At 51.4% G+C, this 18163-nt stretch overlaps 2 protein-coding genes across 4 annotated transcripts; one reads left to right on the plus strand and one right to left on the minus strand.

Annotated features, from left to right (window-relative positions):
* Window positions 1-250: 250 nt before the first annotated feature.
* On the minus strand, window positions 251-8730 carry DNAJC22 (DnaJ heat shock protein family (Hsp40) member C22). Of its 3 annotated transcripts, XM_080662837.1 has the most exons (4): window positions 7816-7956; window positions 5864-6819; window positions 4486-4667; window positions 251-843 (listed from the first exon to the last, which is right to left on the minus strand). In XM_080662837.1, exons 2-3 carry the CDS (start codon window positions 6701-6703, stop codon window positions 4488-4490), a joined length of 1020 nt encoding a protein of 339 aa, XP_080518963.1. In that variant the 5' UTR covers window positions 6704-6819; window positions 7816-7956; the 3' UTR covers window positions 251-843; window positions 4486-4487. The 3 variants fall into 3 exon arrangements, with proteins under 3 accessions (XP_080518963.1, XP_080518962.1, XP_080518961.1); XM_080662836.1 differs by lacking the exons at window positions 251-843; window positions 7816-7956 and adding an exon at window positions 8616-8730 and having other exon boundaries at window positions 3788-4667; XM_080662835.1 differs by lacking the exon at window positions 251-843 and having other exon boundaries at window positions 3788-4667; window positions 7816-8006.
* LOC308245490 (small ribosomal subunit protein eS26-like) lies at window positions 462-809 on the plus strand (the record flags this gene model as incomplete). The annotated part of the gene is given in 3 exon segments (XM_080662838.1): window positions 462-737; window positions 741-743; window positions 747-809. Coding segments are annotated over 3 exon segments (342 nt in total).
* Window positions 8731-18163: the final 9433 nt, after the last annotated feature.

Here is an 18163-nt window from a genome sequence, read left to right on the forward strand (position 1 = left end):
TATGAATATTCTAACACCCGCTAAATTGTATAGTTTAAAAGGCTGAATTTTATGGCATGTGAATTACATCTCAATAAAATATATATATGAAGTCTTCATAGTAATATACATAAATGCTCCTGATTCCAGGAGGGGGATAAAACAGTATAAAATTATATTCCCGATATGATTCAATCATGTAAATTTAATTATGTAAATTTATGGATGAGGATGGAAGAGATTATGAATAAATGAAAACAGACAGTTTGATAGAGGTGGATTTTTTATTGGGGGTGGTGGTGACCATTATATTGTTCTATGAGCAGATATTTTATTTTCTTCCCAAGACAGTATCCACAAGAGGGCACACAGCAGATGACAAAGAAACCATTTAACATAAATTCGGGCTGAAAAGCCCACAGAATCCAGTGTTGAAAACAATCTTAAAAGTCTTCTAACTCTCTCGGGTCCTCATTTCCAAGATGGCCAAGAAAAGAAGGAACAACGGTCGTGCCAAAAAAGGCCGAGGCCATGTGCAGCCTATTCGTTGCACCAACTGTGCCCGGTGCGTGCCCAAGGACAAGGCCATTAAGAAGTTTGTCATTCGAAACATAGTAGAGGCCGCGGCCGGTAGGGACATCTCCGAAGCGAGCGTCTTCGACGCCTATGTGCTTCCCAAGCTGTATGTGAAGCTGCATTACTGTGTGAGCTGGGCCATTCACAGCCAGGTAGTCGGGAACCGTTCTCGTGAAGCCCGTTAGGACTGAACACCCCCACCTCGATTTAGACCTGCGGGTGCTGCCCCACGACCTCCACCAAAGCCCATGTAAGAAGCTAAATCTTTGAAGAGTGAAGAAAAGTTCTCTGGGGGGAAAAATAAATGGAAATTGTACTTTAAAAAAAAAGTCTTCTAAGTCCAACTTCCTCACACTATAAGGGAAAAAACTGAGGCCTAAGTGATGAGGTGACTCATCAAAGTCAGCTGACTAATCATGAAAGAAGCAGAAGCAGAACCCCATTTCATCACTTCTCCATCTGTGCTCTTTCTAACAAACTACAGTGTTTCCTTAAACAAGGTGATGTTTAATCTGGAAAAGGGAATGTTTAGAGCAGTGGTTCTCAACCTTTCTAATGCCGCGACCCTTTAATACAGTTCCTCATGTTGTGGTGACCCCCAACCATAAAATTTTCGTTGCTACTTGATAACTGTAATTTTGCTACTGTTATGAATCGTAATGTAAATATCTGTGTTTTCCGATGGTCTTAGGCAACTGCTAGCGGTTCTCAACCTGTGGATCGTGACTGTTACACAAATGGAATCATACACTATCTCCTTTTGTGTCTGGCTTCTTTCTTATGTTTCAAGATTCATCTTTTTTTTTTTTCAAATGACAATATTTTAATGCTGTATAATATTCCCTTTATGGGAGACATTTATGCTATTAATATATATATTTGTTATAAAGAATACTGCATCAATATCTTCATGTTTCTAATTCATCTATTCTCTTGAATTATTTCAGAATAAATTCCCATGGGTGGGATTACTGGGTCAAAAGGTATGAACATTTTTATGGCTCCTTTTTTTAAAAATATATTTTATTAATTTTTTTACAGAGAGGAAAGGAGAGGGATAGTTAGAAACATTGATGAGAGAGAAACATCGATTCAGCTGCCTCCTACTGGGGATGTGCCCGCAACCAAGGTACATGCTCTTGGCCGGAATCGAACCTGGGACCCTTGAGCCTGCAGGCCGACGCTCTATTCACTGAGCCAAACCAGTTAGGGCTTTATGGCTCTTTTTAATGTCGCGACCCACAGGTTGGGAACTGCTGCTGTAGAGCCTTAGACCAACGGAAAACAGATATTTACATTACGATTCATTAACAGTAACAAAATTACAGTTATGAAGTAGCAACGAAAATAAATTTATGGTCGGGGGTCACCACAACATGAGGAACTGTATTAAAGGGTCGCGGCATTAGAAAGGTTGAGAACCACTGATTTAGAGGGATATGACCTAAAGGGCAGGTTCTCATCAAGAAAGGGCTTTTTATTTTATTGATTTAGAGAGGAATGGAGAGAGAGAGAAACACCAGTGATGAGAGAGAATCATTGATCAGCTGCCTCCTGCATGCCTCCCACTGGGGATAGAGCCCACAACCGGGGCATGTGCCCTGACGAGGAATCGAACCATGACCTCCTGGTTCAACCACTGAGTCACACTGGTCGGGCTGTTTTTTGTTCTTTGTAGCAAAAGATGGCTAATCTAGAAAGAAATTACAACCCTACCTGGTTTGGTTCAGTGGACAGAGCGTTGGCCTGGGGACTGAAGGGTCCAAGGTTCAATTCTGGTCAAGGGCACATGCCCAGGTTGTGCCCTTGATCCCCAGTAGGGGGCGTGCAGGAAGCAGCCGATCAATGGTTCTCTCTCATTGATGTTTCTATCTCTCCCTTCCTCTCTAAAATAAATAAAAATATATTTTAAAAAGAAAAGAGAAATAAATTACAGGGAAACTAATTTCAGTTAAATAAAAGAACAACTTAACTATTACAGATATTCAAAAGGTGGGAAAGGAAGGAAATTTCCTACTCAAGAAAAGCCAAAATTTTCATCTCTGAAGCAAGCTATTCTCGAGACTCTGCATTGGATAGGTTCTTGAGGTAGAGGCCTTTTCAGTTCTCTTCCAACTCTTTTTAAATGGTCTATAAATTTTTTATTGTGGCAATGGGAGAATACAAATTTACTGGATTTCATTAAATCAATTCAGGTAGAGACTAAGGAAGACTTCTTGCTTGCTATTATTATTATTATTATTATTATTATTATTTATTGTTGTTAATCCTCACCCGAGGATATTTTTCTATTGACTTTTAGGGACAGAGGAAGAGAGACGGAAAGACAGAGAGAAACATTGATGTGAGAGAAACACATCCATCGGTTGCCTCCTGCAGGAGCCCTGACCAGGGCCCAAGCCAGGGAGGAATCTGCAACCAAGGTACATGCCCTTGGCCAGAATTGAACCCGGGACCCTTTGGCCGACGGTCTATCCACCGAGCCAATCCAGCTAGGGCTGAACTTTTTAAAATTATTTATAGAAAATAGTAGCCAAAATAATTCTACTTTTTAAATATATATACTGCTCAGAATTAACTTCCAGAAAAAAAGGGGAGGAAAGTGTGAGAGATAACTACACATAAAAAGAACAAGAAAGCTGGAGTAACAGTATGTGATGTTCACATCCTTTGCCTGGTCTCCGGTCGTCCTGTGCATCCCGGACTGTTTCTTCCACACTTGGCTAGTAACTTGGGAATTAAGTAAGGCTCCTTTGAGATGCTCGAGATGCTGGCTCCCTAGAGTTTTCCCAAAGTCCCCATAAAGTCATACGAAATGTAAAATCATGAATTTTTCCATAAGTCCTCATAAAACAATGTCATCTATCCCTTCTCCAATATCCCAATGAACTCTATTTACACCTCTTGTGACACTTAGTTCAAAACACTGAATGAGGTGAACTTGGATATCTGTGTACCTGTGTTATCCTCAACCAGATTGTAAACTCCCTGGGAGCAAGGTGTTGTAGCTCAGAATCAGACTCCAAGTTTGGGGGAGGACCCGAGGTCAGCCAGTCCAACCACCCATGTAAAGTGTGAGGGCTCTCCACAATACTCCTCCAAGCAGAGGAGTCTGTAAGGGGGGAATACCCCCTACTCCACAGCAGCTTGTTCCTTCTTGGGGAAAGTGTAGCTCCTAGAAAGTTCTATAAATGGAACTAAAATATTTTCCTGAAATCTTAAAATTTTTTTTAATATATTTTATTGATTTTTTACAGAGAGGAAGGAAGAAGGATAGATAGTCAGAAACATCGATGAGAGAGAAACATCGATCAGCTGCCCCCTGCACACCCGCCACTGGGGATGTGCCCGCAACCAAGGTACATGCCCTTGACTGGAATCGAACCTGGGACCCCTCAGTCCGCAGGCTGATGCTCTATCCACTGAGCCAAACCGGTCAGGGCTGAAATCTTAAAATTTAACATCAGTTTTACCCCTTAGTAATCCACAGAATTGATCAAATCTTTTTTGTCACAGGATAACTTGTGGAATATTAAACCTTCATATTTTTCCTTCGATCTCCTAATCCAGTGCTTTGTACATTAAAAAAAAAAAGTCAAATAACCTTCCTCCCTCACTCATCAATGTTACCAAGAGTGGGATAAGGTGGTATATTCTCTAAAAGATATTTTATTGATTTTATAATGTTTTTCATTTCACTATATGGTTTTAAGAAAAATAGGAATACAACAGCCAAAAACTCAGAAATTCAATACATAAATACATTTTTCCACCACAATAGCTTTCTCACCTATTTAAGGTTTTCTCAATCTCAACTACAAGCAGTTTCTTTAATGCTGTTGCGTGCCCCCTGTAGGCAAAGATAAGCTGGGACAAACTGCCCAGCTCTGCCAGGAAGAGTCCATCCTCAAAGGGAAATGTTCTTCTCACCTCTAGAATCCCCTGAGCTTCCTGGGCGGACTCAGGGCTTCATACGCAGCCTGGATCTCCAGGAAGTGCCTCTGAGCCTCTTCTGTCTGGTGCGGGTTATGGTCAGGGTGCCAGATCTTCACTAGCTCCCGATATCTCTGATGTATGTCTTCATTTGTTGCCCCTTCTAAGAGACCCAAAACCTTAGGGAAACAGAAGCTGACAAATTAGAATCCCATAAGTTGTCAAGGTACCTGGGCCTTTCTCTGCTCCCTTCTTAAATCAGGCTCTGATATCTCTGGGATTGGCTCCTACTTGACATGAAAAAGGCCTAGCGCCTCACATTAGAATTCCAGCTCTGGATCTCATGGCAAGAACCAAAATTTGCTTTTAATCACAGCTGCCCATTTTCCAACCTAGAACTTCACATCCCTGACAGGATCTCCTCCTTGCAAGAGAAATAAGCATGTATGTCCACCAAGCTGACATGTACAAGAATGTTCATAGCAGCTTTATTCAGAATAGTCCCCTCCTGGAACCCAAATGTTCATTAACAATAGAGTGGATACATAAATTCTGGTATGTTCATATAAGGGGATACTATTTAACAAGAAAACGAGCATTTTACAATTGTGTGCAACACAATTGTAAATCTCATGAATAAATCTCACAGACATAATGTTGAATGAAAGTATGAATAAATAAAGTATGAATAAATCTCACAGACATAATGTTGAATGAAAGCAGACACAAAAGAGTACATACTGAATGATCCACTTATACGAAGTTCAAGAATGGGCAAAACTAGCCCTAGCTGGTTTGGCTCAGTGGATAGAGCATCAGCCTGCGGACTGAGGGTCCCAGGTTCGATTCCAGCCAAGGGCACATGCCCGGGTTGTGGGCTTAATCCCCAATAGGGGGTGTGCAGGAGGCAGCCAATCAATGATTCTCTCTCATCATTGATGTTTCTATCTCTCTCTCCCTCTCCCTTCCTCTCTGAAATCAATAAAGATATATTAAAAAAAAAAAAAAAAAGAATGGGCAAAACTAAACTATGGTAACAGAAGTCAGATAGAGGTTACTTCCAAGGAAAGGAGTATAGCTTGGGAGGGGGTAGGAGGGAACATTCGTAGGGATGAAATATTCCATCCCTTGATCTAAGTGGTGGTTACATAGGTGTATACATAAAATTAGTATCCTTTAAATGTTATACCTCAATGAAAAGTAAATAAAATACACATACCCCCCCCTCACTCACTATTAGAGCCTCTGCACCTTCACACCTAAAGAAACCAGGACACCCTCCCGCCTGACACAGCAGACAGGAAAACAAGGGGCACCAGCTCCAATAAGGCTTAGTCTGACTCCCAGACAGGAATGAAAGGGCAGACAGCCTTACCTGGTAAGCCAACTGACGCTTCTCATCCTGAAAACTGCGGACAAACTCATAGAGCTTCTCCCACTCCTGGAAGTAGCCGCTGCTGAAGCCATGATCCCCCACCAGCAGCCTCCAGACACGGTAAGGCAGAAGGAGGGCAGACTCCATGAGGCGGCCAAGGAGGGGGAAGAAGCTGAACCAACTCAAGAAGGAGCCAAGGGTCTCTGCCACATAGTTGAGGGTGGCAGCTGTGTTGCAGAGGGCGCTGTATGCTAGCGGGCCGGTGAAAGCAAGGTAAGCTAAGCCCAGGCGGTAGAGCCGCACACTGAGTGTCTCTGACACAACCGAAGCTTTGTAGCGGCGATGCTTCTGGGCTGTGATGCTGGCCACCAAGCTGATGGGCAGAATAGCTATGGGGCGGCCATAGAAGATGGGGGAAGTGAGAAATGCTGCCCCGAGAGTGTTCTTAACGTCTGAGGTCTGGTTGCCAACAGCAGCCACCAGCAAGACTCCTAAGCCAACTGCCAGTGGGAGGCCCACAATATAGAAGCTGGCCATGAAGGAAAGGCTAATGAGAGCCACAAGGCCAAAATAGATGCCCACTAGCATCTGGGCGGCAAAGCGAATGGGACTCACAGGGGGTGTCCCGCCTCTTGAACTCTGCCTCTGTCCTTGGGCTCTGTTGGCCTGAGCTACAAAGCCTGGGAGCTTCCAGAACTCCCAGAGCCAGCCCAACCCACCACCCCCCAGGGTAAGCATCCAGAGCAGCGCGTGGCTGTCCCTGCCCAGGTACAGGTGGTGGAGCCCAGCAGGGCCCCCTACAGCCCAGAGGACATAGGTCACCAGGAGCCCCTTGGCCATCCTTTAGGGAAAGTGTCTCAGAACAACTCCAGTGGCACCTGATTTTGCTCAGAGTGCAGAAATCTGTAGTCCGCTGTGAGAATCATGGCCATCATAGCCAGAGTTATCCTTAGACCCTAGGAGATAGGAAACAAAAGCAGCTTTAAGACTATATCCATGTCCCAACACAGTTACCATTTCTTCTTCCAATAATAGAAGCCAGAGTTTCCTGAGTGTCCCTGAAATGCTGGTTCTTCCATGCCCTTGAGTCTAGCACCTCATGTCTGTTTTTTAACAACCACAGCGACTCCAAATTTAGGAGAGAAAAATGTTTTCAATGCTTTCAGTAGCCCTAGATGGTTTGGCTCAGTGGATAGAGCGTCAGCCTGCGGACTGAAGGGTCCCAGATTCGATTCAGGTCAAGGGCACATGCTTGGGTTGCCGGCTTGACCCTTAGTAGGGGGCGTGCAGGAGTCAGCCAATCAATGATTCTCTCCCATCATTGATGTTTCTATCTCTCTCTCCCTCTCCCTTTCTTTCTGAAATCAATAAACATATATTTTTTAAACAAACAAACAAACAAACCAAAAACAAAATAAATGCTTTCAGGTGAGTAACTGAGAACTCAGAACAGGTACAAAAAAATCGTAAGCTTACATTTTAGACGTCCCCTGGGACCACTGACCTGGGGATGACTCAATGGAGAGTGGAGTGAATAAGTGTGAATAGGAGGTCTTTCTAAAGTTCCTACACGTTTTGAAAGTTCCTGTCCCCCAATCCAACTCTGACTATGGCTGTCCTCAGACACTGACCCAAGGTTTTAGCCCTTCTCCAGCCTTCCAGCTCTCCTGGCAAAGAAATCTTCCCTCAAGTCAAACAAGGAAAAAAGTCTTCAATTCCCTCCACTTAAACAGCTCTGGGAAACTGCGTTTTGACCTGAAACCTGGTGCCCCACCATTCAGCCACCTCCTGCCAGGGCCGACTTGGAAAGTCTCTCCAAAGCAGCCATGAATCCCCAGAATATAAAAAACAAGACGCCAAAGTGTGCCTACCAGTCTCTCCCCTCCCCTCTACTTAGAGTGGGACTCATGACCACCAGCCAGTCCCTGCGGGTCCCGCATGAGCGGCCGTACCTGGGTACCCCGGCTGCCAGGCGCATCTGACCAGTCATTTCCTTGGACCACAGAGTCAAAATGGCCCCTCACTCCGCTCCCACTGCCATCCAAATGGACTTTGTCTTTCTGTGTTTGCTGTGTCACGGAAGTCGGGTCCCTGGGGCCAGGCTCCTCCCCGAGGCCCTCCCCGGCTGCCTCTGGAACACCTCTAGCTCCTTTCGCCCGCCCTCTCGGGTAAAGTCAGTTTAAGGTTTTCTGGTCGAATCCAGCCTCCCCAGCTCCAAGGGGCGGGCGAGTGCCCCGTCCAGGCCAGGCGCTCCAGCACCGCGGCACCGAAGCACCGCGGCCGCCAGGTGGCGCTGCCGTGTACAAAAGGGCCCTGCGGGTCCCCTGACACCTTGTGCTGTTGCCCGGGCGAAACAGCCCAGAACAGTCCCTTACAAATGCAAAAATAGGTGCTGGGTCGCCCCTTTCCACCCCACAAATGGGATGGTGACTTCCCCGTCACTTCAGGCTGCACTGTCCTCTCTCTCTACTTGTCCTTCAAGACTGCCTCGGATGGCTCCACTTCCAATGCCTCTACAGCAGAAACACCCACAGACAGGCTGCAGAGAGGGACGCCCCCCAGCACACACACACACACACACACACACACACACACACACGCACGAGTTTGCCTCACTGCCCTGTTCCAGGAGTGTCAGTCAGGGGTCACTACATGTAGGCCTGAGCCTGAGGCCTGAGGAGCCCAAGTCGTCTGTATCCCGGCAGCTATGGCGAAAGGATCAAAAAGGGATAGGGGGTGAGGGATGTCCCACCAGGAACGCAAGGCCTTCTTCCCGCCTGGATGCTGTGATTGAGCTGGGATGAAGGATGCCTTCGTTTTAGTAGCCTGGGCCCCCATCCTGGTTCTGCTATGTGACCTTGGCCAAGTCACGCCGCTTCTGGGACTGTTTCCTCCTCTGTACAGGAAAAGCTTGGCTTTCCAAGGTCTCCCAGCCTTGATTTGGGGGTGGGCTGGGCGGGGCGCCAAAGCGTCTCCGGAGCCGCCAGCTGGGGTAGGAGCTGACCCGGGCGCTGAATAATGAATGAGACTTAATTGGGCCCGCGCTGCACGGCGGTGCGCTAAGCTCCGCAAACAACTCCGCCGCCGCTGCACAAACAAACTAGCTTCGGGCGCAGAGAAAGGGGCGGAGAAGGCAGCGGTGGAGGAAGCGGGGGGCGGAGAGGCAGGCCGCCCGGGTACACAAGGCTGCGAAGGAACCCCAGAGTACGCGGCTGCGCTGGCCTCTGTGAGAGCAGGCTCAGGAAGCTAGGACTGGGGAGGGAAAGAAGCGGATTGTGTGGTGTGAGCCAGGGGCCCCAGGGCGACCCGAGCGCAAAGAAAAGATGGAGAAACGAGTGGAGGGCGGAAGAGAGGGGAGAAGTGAGAGAGGAAAAGGCGCACCGGGGAGGGCCTGCAGCGGGCGGGGGCGGGAGAAGAGCTGTTACCGAGAGGAAAGCGAAGAGCGATGGAGGAACAAGCGAAGGGAGGCGACAGGGGCCGGGAGAAGAAGAATTGGATAAGAGTCAAGGAGAGGGATGGGAGGTGACCGGAATGAGAACGAGAGGGCGGCGGGGCGGGCGGGAGGCGCAGCTGCCTCCACTCGGCCCGCCGCGCTCCCGCCCTAGCGCTCTCTCCAGTCGCCCGCACTCACTTTGTCACAATTACGGGGCCGTCACTCGGCCCGGATTGTTTTCCCCAAATTGTTGTTCTATAAACTGGCGCGGGGTGGGGAGTGGGGGGTTCCGACAAGCTGAAGTGGAAGCGAGGGTCTGAGCTGCGCGGGGCTGTGGTGGAGTATTTGCCCAAACGGACCCCGGGCAGGCAGGTGAATTCAGAGGCCCACGCGGGACTCCTGGCTGCTGCCCGTCGCTGATCCCGCCTTTAACCTCCCTGGTCCTTCTCAACCGCGCGGGGGCCTCAGTTTCTCCAGCTGGGAACTTCTTCGAGGATTGGGGGCAGGGGCGGCGGTGGAAGCAGTAGTAGGTTGGGGCCTAAACCTCCCTGCTCACTCCATTCTTTTTGTTCTTCACTATCCCCGTCACAGGGAGGGGGGCCATCTATCCCAGCTCAGCCCCTCCGAATGGCTGGACTCCCACTCCCTGCGCGCTGGGCTCCGCGCCCCACGTCACTTTGCCGTCCCTCAATTCCACAAATATCTGTTGCGCGCCCACTGTGAGCCAGAGCAGCGCCAGCCTTCCCCCTCCCCCGCCCTCACCACCTCCAACAACTCTCCCCCGCCACCCACCCCTTCCCGGCCCGGCCAGCCTGTCGGCTTCGTGACAGCCGCCGCCGAAGCCCAGGCCCCGCGGGAGCTGCCACGGAGGAGCCGCCGCATGGCTGGCTCCGGCACCGGCCTCCCTGGCGGCTCCAGGGGCAACGGAGGGTAGCGGCCGTTGAAGCGAAACCGGAGCCGGCCCGCAGAGTTGGCAGAGCTGGGCAGGGGAGGAGGTGAGCTCTGGGCGGGCTTATGTCCGGGTCTCTAAGACCTGTCCTTCCATTGCCTGGGGTCCCCCCCAGGCCGCGACCCTGTCTGACTCCACGTGCCTGGGAAGCGGTTGCATCCGGAGCTCCCTCTCCCAGTTCGAGTGATTTACACCCGCTCCGCGCTGAGGCCGCTTCCCAGTCAGGAATATCGACCCCGGGTGGGGCCCCGGGCCGCATCGATCCCTCTAAGGCTCGGGATTTAAAAATGTCAAATTTGCCTTTTCCAGGAGGGCGGAGGGGGCGCGGGCCTGGAGAAGGGCAGTTGGGAGCGGGGCGGACAGCCGGGCATTGACCAGGCGCCTGTGCCCTGAATGAGAAGCGACCTGGCCGTGGCCCTGACACTGCCTGCCCATCCTTGGGTTGCACACACAGTCTCCATCACATATACAGTCTCTACTATAAGATATGATCTCAACCTGGATGGGAGTAGGAAGGAAGTCCTACTCCCTCTCTTCATTCCAATGAGGCCTCACCGTTGTCCTGGAGTATTCCCAGAGGGAGAAGCCCCAGAGGGACAGAGAGACCTCAACATGTAGGGAGACAATTTTGGAAAAGATCCCTAAATGTGAAGACATGCAGCCCAGCCCGTGTGGCTCAGCAGTTGAGCCTAGAAGACCCAGGAACCAAGAGGTCAGGGCACATGCCACAATTGCAGGCTCAATCCCCAGTAGGGGGCGTGCAGGAGGCAGCTGAACAATGATGTTTCTCATCTCTCACTGGTGTTTCTATCTCTCTATCCCTCTCCCTTCCTCTCTCTCTAAAAATCAGTAAAAACATATTTTTAAAAAATGTCAAGACATGCCGACACAAGGAGGAGGGTTGCAGGAACAAAGATATAGAGGGTCCAAGAAGTACCCTTGACATCAGGAAGAGCAAGGCAAAGGGAAAGTGGCTGAAAGACACACTGAACAAACGGAGATTCAGAATCACCCCAAATCTCTGTCCTGGAGACCAGGGAGATTCAGAGCTGGTGAGAAAGACCAACCTTTTCGTGTGTTTGAGAATGGAGACAAAGTCAGGTGATGACAGTAATTAGGGATAGAAATTAGAATATGATTAGCATTATCCTCCCAAGGTGTCAACTAGTAACGGGACCTGAGATCCAAGGTAAGAATCCCAGGGGCCAATAGCCCAGGCTCCAAAGAGGTAGGCTGCCTTGGAGGTCTGATAGTCTGCCTCTTCCCTTCCCGAGATCCACCTCCTCCTCTCTGCGCACCACAGGCCTGGGGAAGCCAGAGGGTTGAGATCATATCTTATATTAGAGACTGTCTATGTGATGGAGACTGTGTGTGGACTATAGAAACCTGGTAGTAACCACTTCCTCAGCAGCTGGGTCTCCAGACTTTGGGGGATAAATATCCACTGCTTTCAGGAAGCGTGGGAAAAGGGTGATGTTTGGGGTGGAGGCGGTGGAAGGGAGCAGTTGTCCAGACCAGCATTCTCACAGGTAACATCTATCTTCCCAACCCCAGCAGCACACCTCAGCTGTCACCATGGACACTGCCATTTCCTGCAGAACTGAAGACAGAGACCTGACAGCAAGTGGCGGTGGGGAGGGGCACAGACAGCAAGGAGAGGCTGCAGCTCATCCTCAGACATTCGAAGCTCGCTGACAAAATCAGGCCGACACTTCCCTAACACTAACACACGCAGTCACTACCCCCCCCACGCGTGATCCACACCCATCAATACCTGTCACACACCACCTCTGTGTGCATAGACACGCACAGTCCCTCCCAGGTCAGACAAAAGCTTCTAGCCCTAAGGCCTGTCTACACCCTTTCTTGGCATCTCAGATCTGAAATCGCCTAACCTGAAGAGGGCTTAAGTCCCTGTCCCTGCTCTCCAAATTCTGCAACCAGGGCCAGCCCTAACAGCTGAGAGGCCACGCATAAGTAAGTCAAGTACCAAGGTCAAGGCGAAGAACCGGGAGCTGACCAGGCGGTGGGGCTGTTAAACGCCTCCCTTATGCTCCCTCCTGCCACAGGCCTCTTCCCGGCACGTCCACTCGCGGCCCGCCAGGCCCGCCGCCCGCCTGTCAGAAGAGTAATGAATGCGCGCTCGGGGCCCGGGGCCCCCTCGGAGTCGTTCATCACTGCCAGCACCGCCCACCTCTCTGCCGCTCGCAGGGAGGCTTAACCGGTCCTGGCAGCGAGAGCCCCTCTCCCCCCATCTCGACCACTAATTGTCAGATTGAAATGTTGATTTGTCAGCTGGAAGCTAGCGCCAAAGAATCCGCAGTAAAAACGCGGACTCCTTGAACTTCCTCTCGGTTCTATTCGGGTGGAAGGGTTGAATTTCACTTAAGAGATGGCGGATAGAAGCGTAGTATCATTCTATTCCGATAGAGGCGCACCAGGCCACAGACCCGGTTTCCCTAAGGGGGCTCGTCCTAGGCGCAGTTCCATTTATACAGACGGAAGACCGACCCTAGACCTTCGGTCCCCCAGATTCCCAGCCCTGGGTGTCTGGGCCACCAGCCTCTAGTCTTTGCATCTAGAGTCCCCGCTTCCTTACTGGAAGCCCCCAGGCAGCCGTTCCCCTGCCCGCCTTCAGGGAACCCCCGGGCCAAATCCTGCCCTCTCTCCTCCAGGCGCTTCCAGTCGCCCTCAGCCCTTAGTTCCCCCGCAGGACGCGCCCTGTAGCAGGTCCGCTCTCGCCCTGCCCTAAGCGCCTAGGCTGCAGTCCCAGCCCCGCCCTCTCCCCAGCCCGGCCCGGAGCTCCCCCGGCGGCCGGCTGAGTGACGGCGGCCGGCGATTATGCAGAGCGGGGAGCGGGGTGCGCCGCGGGCGGCAGCGCTGACCCTTCACATTTCCGATCCGCCGGGACCCTCATCCATCCGAAGCTGCTCTTTGTCTGGCCGCCTAATTGCCGGCGGACAGGATGGATGGTGGGACCGACAGCCACGGAATCCCTAATAAAGGCCGCGGCCGCCGGGGAGGGAGCGCGGGAAGGAGGGGGAGCAAGAAGGAAGGAATGGAAGGAGGTGGGAGGAAACACCGGGCCGCGCCCGCCGAATCTGAGCCGCTACGCGCGACACCCACGCGAGCCAGGCTGGACTGTGGTGCAAGACCAGGAGTCGCGGATCGACCCGGGGCCGGGTGGGTGTGGGGCTCCTTCAGTGTCCTGTTTGTTGGAGAAGAGGAAAAACCTAGGGGTGCTAGGCAGAAAGAGCATCCTAGGGCCGACGACGCTTAGCCGAACCCTCGGGGCTTTGCACATGGCGCCGTCTCCTGGATTCCGGCCCCGCACCAGCCAGCACCCCTCCTTCGGCCCGCACAACCCCTCCTCTGCTCACCTGTCGGTCTCCCAGCGCGGGATCCAATATCCCGGCGGAGAATTGAGGGGTCTGACAGCTGTCTGTGCAGCCTCTCGCCACATTTCATTAACTGGCGGCTGGGCTGGAGGACGGTGGGGACGAGGGGGTCGCAAAAGGAGGTGCCGAGGAAGGTTAGGGTGAGAAGCTGCACCTGGCCAGGGGCAAGGGCTGCGGAAGCAAGTCTGCAGCAGCTGTGGCCTGACAGACACCTTAGAGGCAATCAGTACCCGCTCCCTGGGGGGCTAGGAGCCCTCCTCTGCCCTCTGGGCGCTGGCGCGGTTCTTTGAACCCAAGGCTGCATGGAGCTGCGGTTTGAGGGGCTCCTGCGGCAGATGAGTGGAGGCCCTAGGCCCTGCGGCTGAGGCCTTTGGATCCTCTGTGCAAGGGGGCAAAGTGCGTGCATGCTCTTAGGGCCGTGACTGTTTTCCCACTGGGGTGGGAGTGGAAGAGCAGTCCTTAGTCCTCTTGGCCAGCTCTTGTCCCTTTCACCTCTTGAGCACATTTTCCTCAGGCTGGCTTTATATTCTTCTCCCTCTGAACAGCTCTTTTCCGCATCTAATGTACACTGACATCTGTTAGCTGGAAATTGAACACCCATTGGGTGTCAGTCAGTCTCCATAGAGCTGGTGGTTGGAGATGGGGATTATGCTGAGCCAAGTACCTAGCCTGTTGGCTTCACATACAGATCTCCCCTTCAACAGGAGTTCAAATCTCGCTCCCTACTCCTGTCCTGCTTCTCTCGCCCTTCCACTGCCTTTTCTCTTCTCCGGGGCACTGAGAAGGAAGACAGGAGATTAGAATTCGTTTCAGTGCTGCCACTTATGGGCTATCTAGGACAAGCCATTTCTCCTTTCTGGACCCCAGTTTCCTCATCTATACAATGGAGACAACATATTCACTTCTCAGCATGCTGCGAGGATGCAATGAGAACGTGCATGTAAAAGCCCTAACACACAGGAAACACTCAATAATGTTATTTCCCTTTCTATGCTATCAGGCGGGCAATGTTTCTTTCTCTTCATATCAAGGGTCTAGTACCAGGCAACCCAAGCCGCTTCCAATCCTGTGTCATCTTAGATGTGGGAGCTGAAAGCCAGAATGTGTGTATGGGGTGGGGAGGGAGGAGAACCACATCATGAATGACTCTAAAAGGTGGGGAAGGAAAGAGTGCAAGGGGGGAAAAAGTGCTTAGTTAGATCTTAATGTAACATCAGCCAGCTGGTTCCTCTCCTCTTACAGATAAGGAAACTGAGGCTTGTGGAGGTTACACTGCAATGACAAGAGCAGATTACACTGCCAGAATCTTCCCTCCCATGAGCCCTTTATTGCTCATCTCCTCACCCCCTTTTTTCCCCTTGAGGGCATTGGGATCAGTGATTAGGAGTGTGGGAAAAGGAACAAAAAGAGAGAACCTTCAAGAAGCCAGGACCTTTCTGCTAGACTTCATAAAATTTTAACATGAAAACTTCCACAGAGTAGAAGGCACATAGTACATGCAAATAATATGCTAATCACATGCTAATCAAAAGTCTGGTCCTCAGAACTCTGAGGCACACCTGGCTGTAAGCCCTGGGGGGAAATTCTTGAGAGACCCCTGGGTTCCAGGACAGGACCAGTGGGGAGGGGCTCCATTTAGGGTGAGGTTATGGAGTTAGTATTCATATTAGGATTGGAAAGGAGTCAAGTGTATAATTTGGGATTAGGGTCAGGATTAGTGCAGAGTCAGGGTGGAGGTTAAGGCAAGATTCAGGCTAGACTGTGCTTTTATAGAGGGGAGCCTAGGGAACTCCTTAAAGGCTTTCTCTCTCCTCTTCTCCCCCATCAGCCTTGTCCTCACCTCCACTGCTCCTTCTATGTCCTGTAGCACAACCTTCTCTGCCTACCTCCCCTTCCCAACCATATCACCTCCCTGGGGCCTCCGAGTTTGGTTCCCCAAGAGCTCTGGGGAAATAATCCCAGGTTCCAGCCTGGGCCCCAGAATTTCCTCTTGAACCCAGACACTTGGCTTTTGGCCTCAGGAGTACTGGCCTTGACCCTACCCAGATCCCTCCTTGTGACAGCTGCAGGGGAAGAAATAAGGACCTAGTGAGCTGGCAGCTTCATTCCAGAGCGTGGGGAAAGAGCAACAGAACATGAATAAATTCATGGAGCTGGCCCCTCAGCTCCCTGTGAGCCAAGCCTGCTCCCCCCACCACACACACCCGCCTGCAGTCTGCCGGTCAACGCAGCAGCTCGTAGCCTGGGCTGGGGATAGGCGGAGAAGGGAAGCTCCAGGGAGAAGAGGGCTGAGGTGAGGGGCTCAAAAAGAGGGTCTTGGTGAGTTGGAGAGTGGGGTGGGGAGCAGGGCTGAGCAAAGATTGCCTCAGGTGAGTGGAGGGAGTGGGGAGGAGAAAGGAGAGAAGTGGCAGGACCTGGGGTCGATGGGGCTTGAGGATCAGGCAGGAGAGGCTGATGTGAGCCCTGACCTGCTCTCTTCTCTCTGACCCATCCATCATCCAGCCTGGGGGAGCAGATCTGGAATTAGACATGCACGGCCCCGACATGGCCCTCAGCCTCCCCCCGACCCCCAGGAAGACAAATGGCAACAAAGACCTTGAATAAAATTTGTATTTATGGTTGGAGGAGGAGGCCCCTCCCCCACTGACTGCCAATTCTTTCTCTCCCAACCCTCTCAAGCATGTAGGGGCCTCCCTCCACACAGGCCCACCCTCAGCAACCTCTTTCTCCCTGTACCATTACGGGCTGGGAGAGGCAGGAAAGGGGTACAGTAAAGAAGAAATGAGGAAATCACCTTCACCCAATAATCATGCCCTGGCGTGCTTTGTGCCCTCCATTTTACACATCATTTTCCTATACATTACAGTCCTGGCCTATCCTAGTCTCTAAGAAGTCCTTTGCAGCTGTTCACCTTCAGGGTCTTCAAACATCCCCACTTTGCCAGTCCTAGAGCCTCTTCTCCATGTCTCTGGCCCTGGGGTCCCCGTAGGCAAGTGATTTCCCCCAGAAGGGCCAGGCCCTGAGGAGGAATTCAGCCACTAGCTTTTCCCCTGGACTCTGACCCCTCACAGAGAGGGATCTATCAAAGCTTGGGTTCCCTTTTGGTCACCGGAGTGCCAGATACAGTCATCTCTCACAGGAGGCTGTCTAGAACTTAATCTGCATTTTGATTATGTTAATTTGTAAAACCAACTTCAACCCCCCCCCCCAAACATTTATTATGTGGGGTCCAACTTCTCTGGCTTTCTATATAACCACAGACCTATGAGGAAGGGGGAAGGAAGGTGGCAGAGATCCTAGGGCTGGACAAAAATCTGGGACTAGGGCAGGGCTGGAACTAGGCTGGGCTGGGCAGGGGAAGGGACAAGAGCTGCCTGCTGACTCTTTTCCCCAGTAGACTCCACTCCTCCGAGAGAGGAGAGATAGCATTCATAGGGTCCCACATATAAGGACTAAGAGGGAGACAAATACAAAACCTCTCTTCAAATAGCCCTTACAATACACACACCAGGACAAAACAATCCACAACCCCAACTCACCCAGGGACACACAAGGCCAGGGTCCCATGGCTACATCCACGTCCACACCTGCCAGCGCACTGTCACAACGCACAGGCCCACAGCCTACTCTGCTGAAGGACCGCCCCGCCCCCGCGTCTTCCCCACAGTTGATATGTCACATTGGAGTCCAAACACGGACCTGGGTGTCTCTCTGCAGCGCACCATTTACATTTCTCTCTCGATCTGTCAACCTGTCTCGGCTCCTGTCTCTCCCTCTCTCTCCCCGTCTCTGTCTCTCCCTCTCCCCCTCTGGGGCTGTCAGTTAGTCTCTTTTCCAAGCTTTGTCTCTGTCTCTGCGTCTCTATCTGGCTTTCTGTCTCTTTGATTTCTGTCGCTCCTCCTGCTTTCCTGTCGGATTCCTGCTGGCTTCCACAGGCTCGTCCGTTTTCTCACTCTCTCTTGCGGCTCTGTGCTCCCCAGTGCTGGGGAGTCGAGGGCACAGTGGCAGGAGATTTGCCTTTTCTAGTTCAAGACAAAATATACCTTTGAACCCTTTACCATATGATATTTGGTTATGGGTACTGGGTGGCATGGGGTGGTGAATTTCTTTTTTTTCACCCCTTTTGCTCGTTTGTTTGCTTGTTATATTTTATTTTAATTTTTCTTTATTTTTTTTCTTGGGGGGGGTGGCTCTTTTTAGCTCAGGAATCCACCTGTCTTTTCTCTGTGTGTATCTTGTGTATCTCGACCCCTTTTTATCCATCGCTATTTTCTGGCTTCCTCTGAGCTCCGGGAATACCCAACTCGGGGTAGAGGGTGAAAGTAAGGATAGGTGGGAACAGTGAACCCGTGCAGAATCGCCTAGAGCCAGGCATCAACCCGGAGGCGGGGGTCCGCGGGTGGGGGCCGCTGCCTGCCCCGCCCCCGCGTTTCCCGCTGTGGACGCCAGGGGTCGCTCCGCCCCGGGCCGCTTATAGCGGCTCCCGGCGCGAGGCTGCTCACACCACAGTCACTGCCGCC

The sequence above is a fragment of the Plecotus auritus genome, assembly GCF_963455305.1.
Source record: "Plecotus auritus genome assembly, chromosome: 3".
Classification (NCBI taxonomy): domain Eukaryota; kingdom Metazoa; phylum Chordata; class Mammalia; order Chiroptera; family Vespertilionidae; genus Plecotus; species Plecotus auritus.

Bases quoted from the DNA above. Each gene is read 5' to 3' on its own strand.
- DNAJC22 (XM_080662837.1), bottom strand. From the start codon at position 6,703: ATGGCCAAGGGGCTCCTGGTGACCTATGTCCTCTGGGCTGTAGGGGGC. The intron at 4,668-5,863 runs GTAAGGCTGTCT...TGTTTCCCTAAG, and splicing joins AGCGTCAGTTGGCTTACCAG to GTTTTGGGTCTCTTAGAAGG.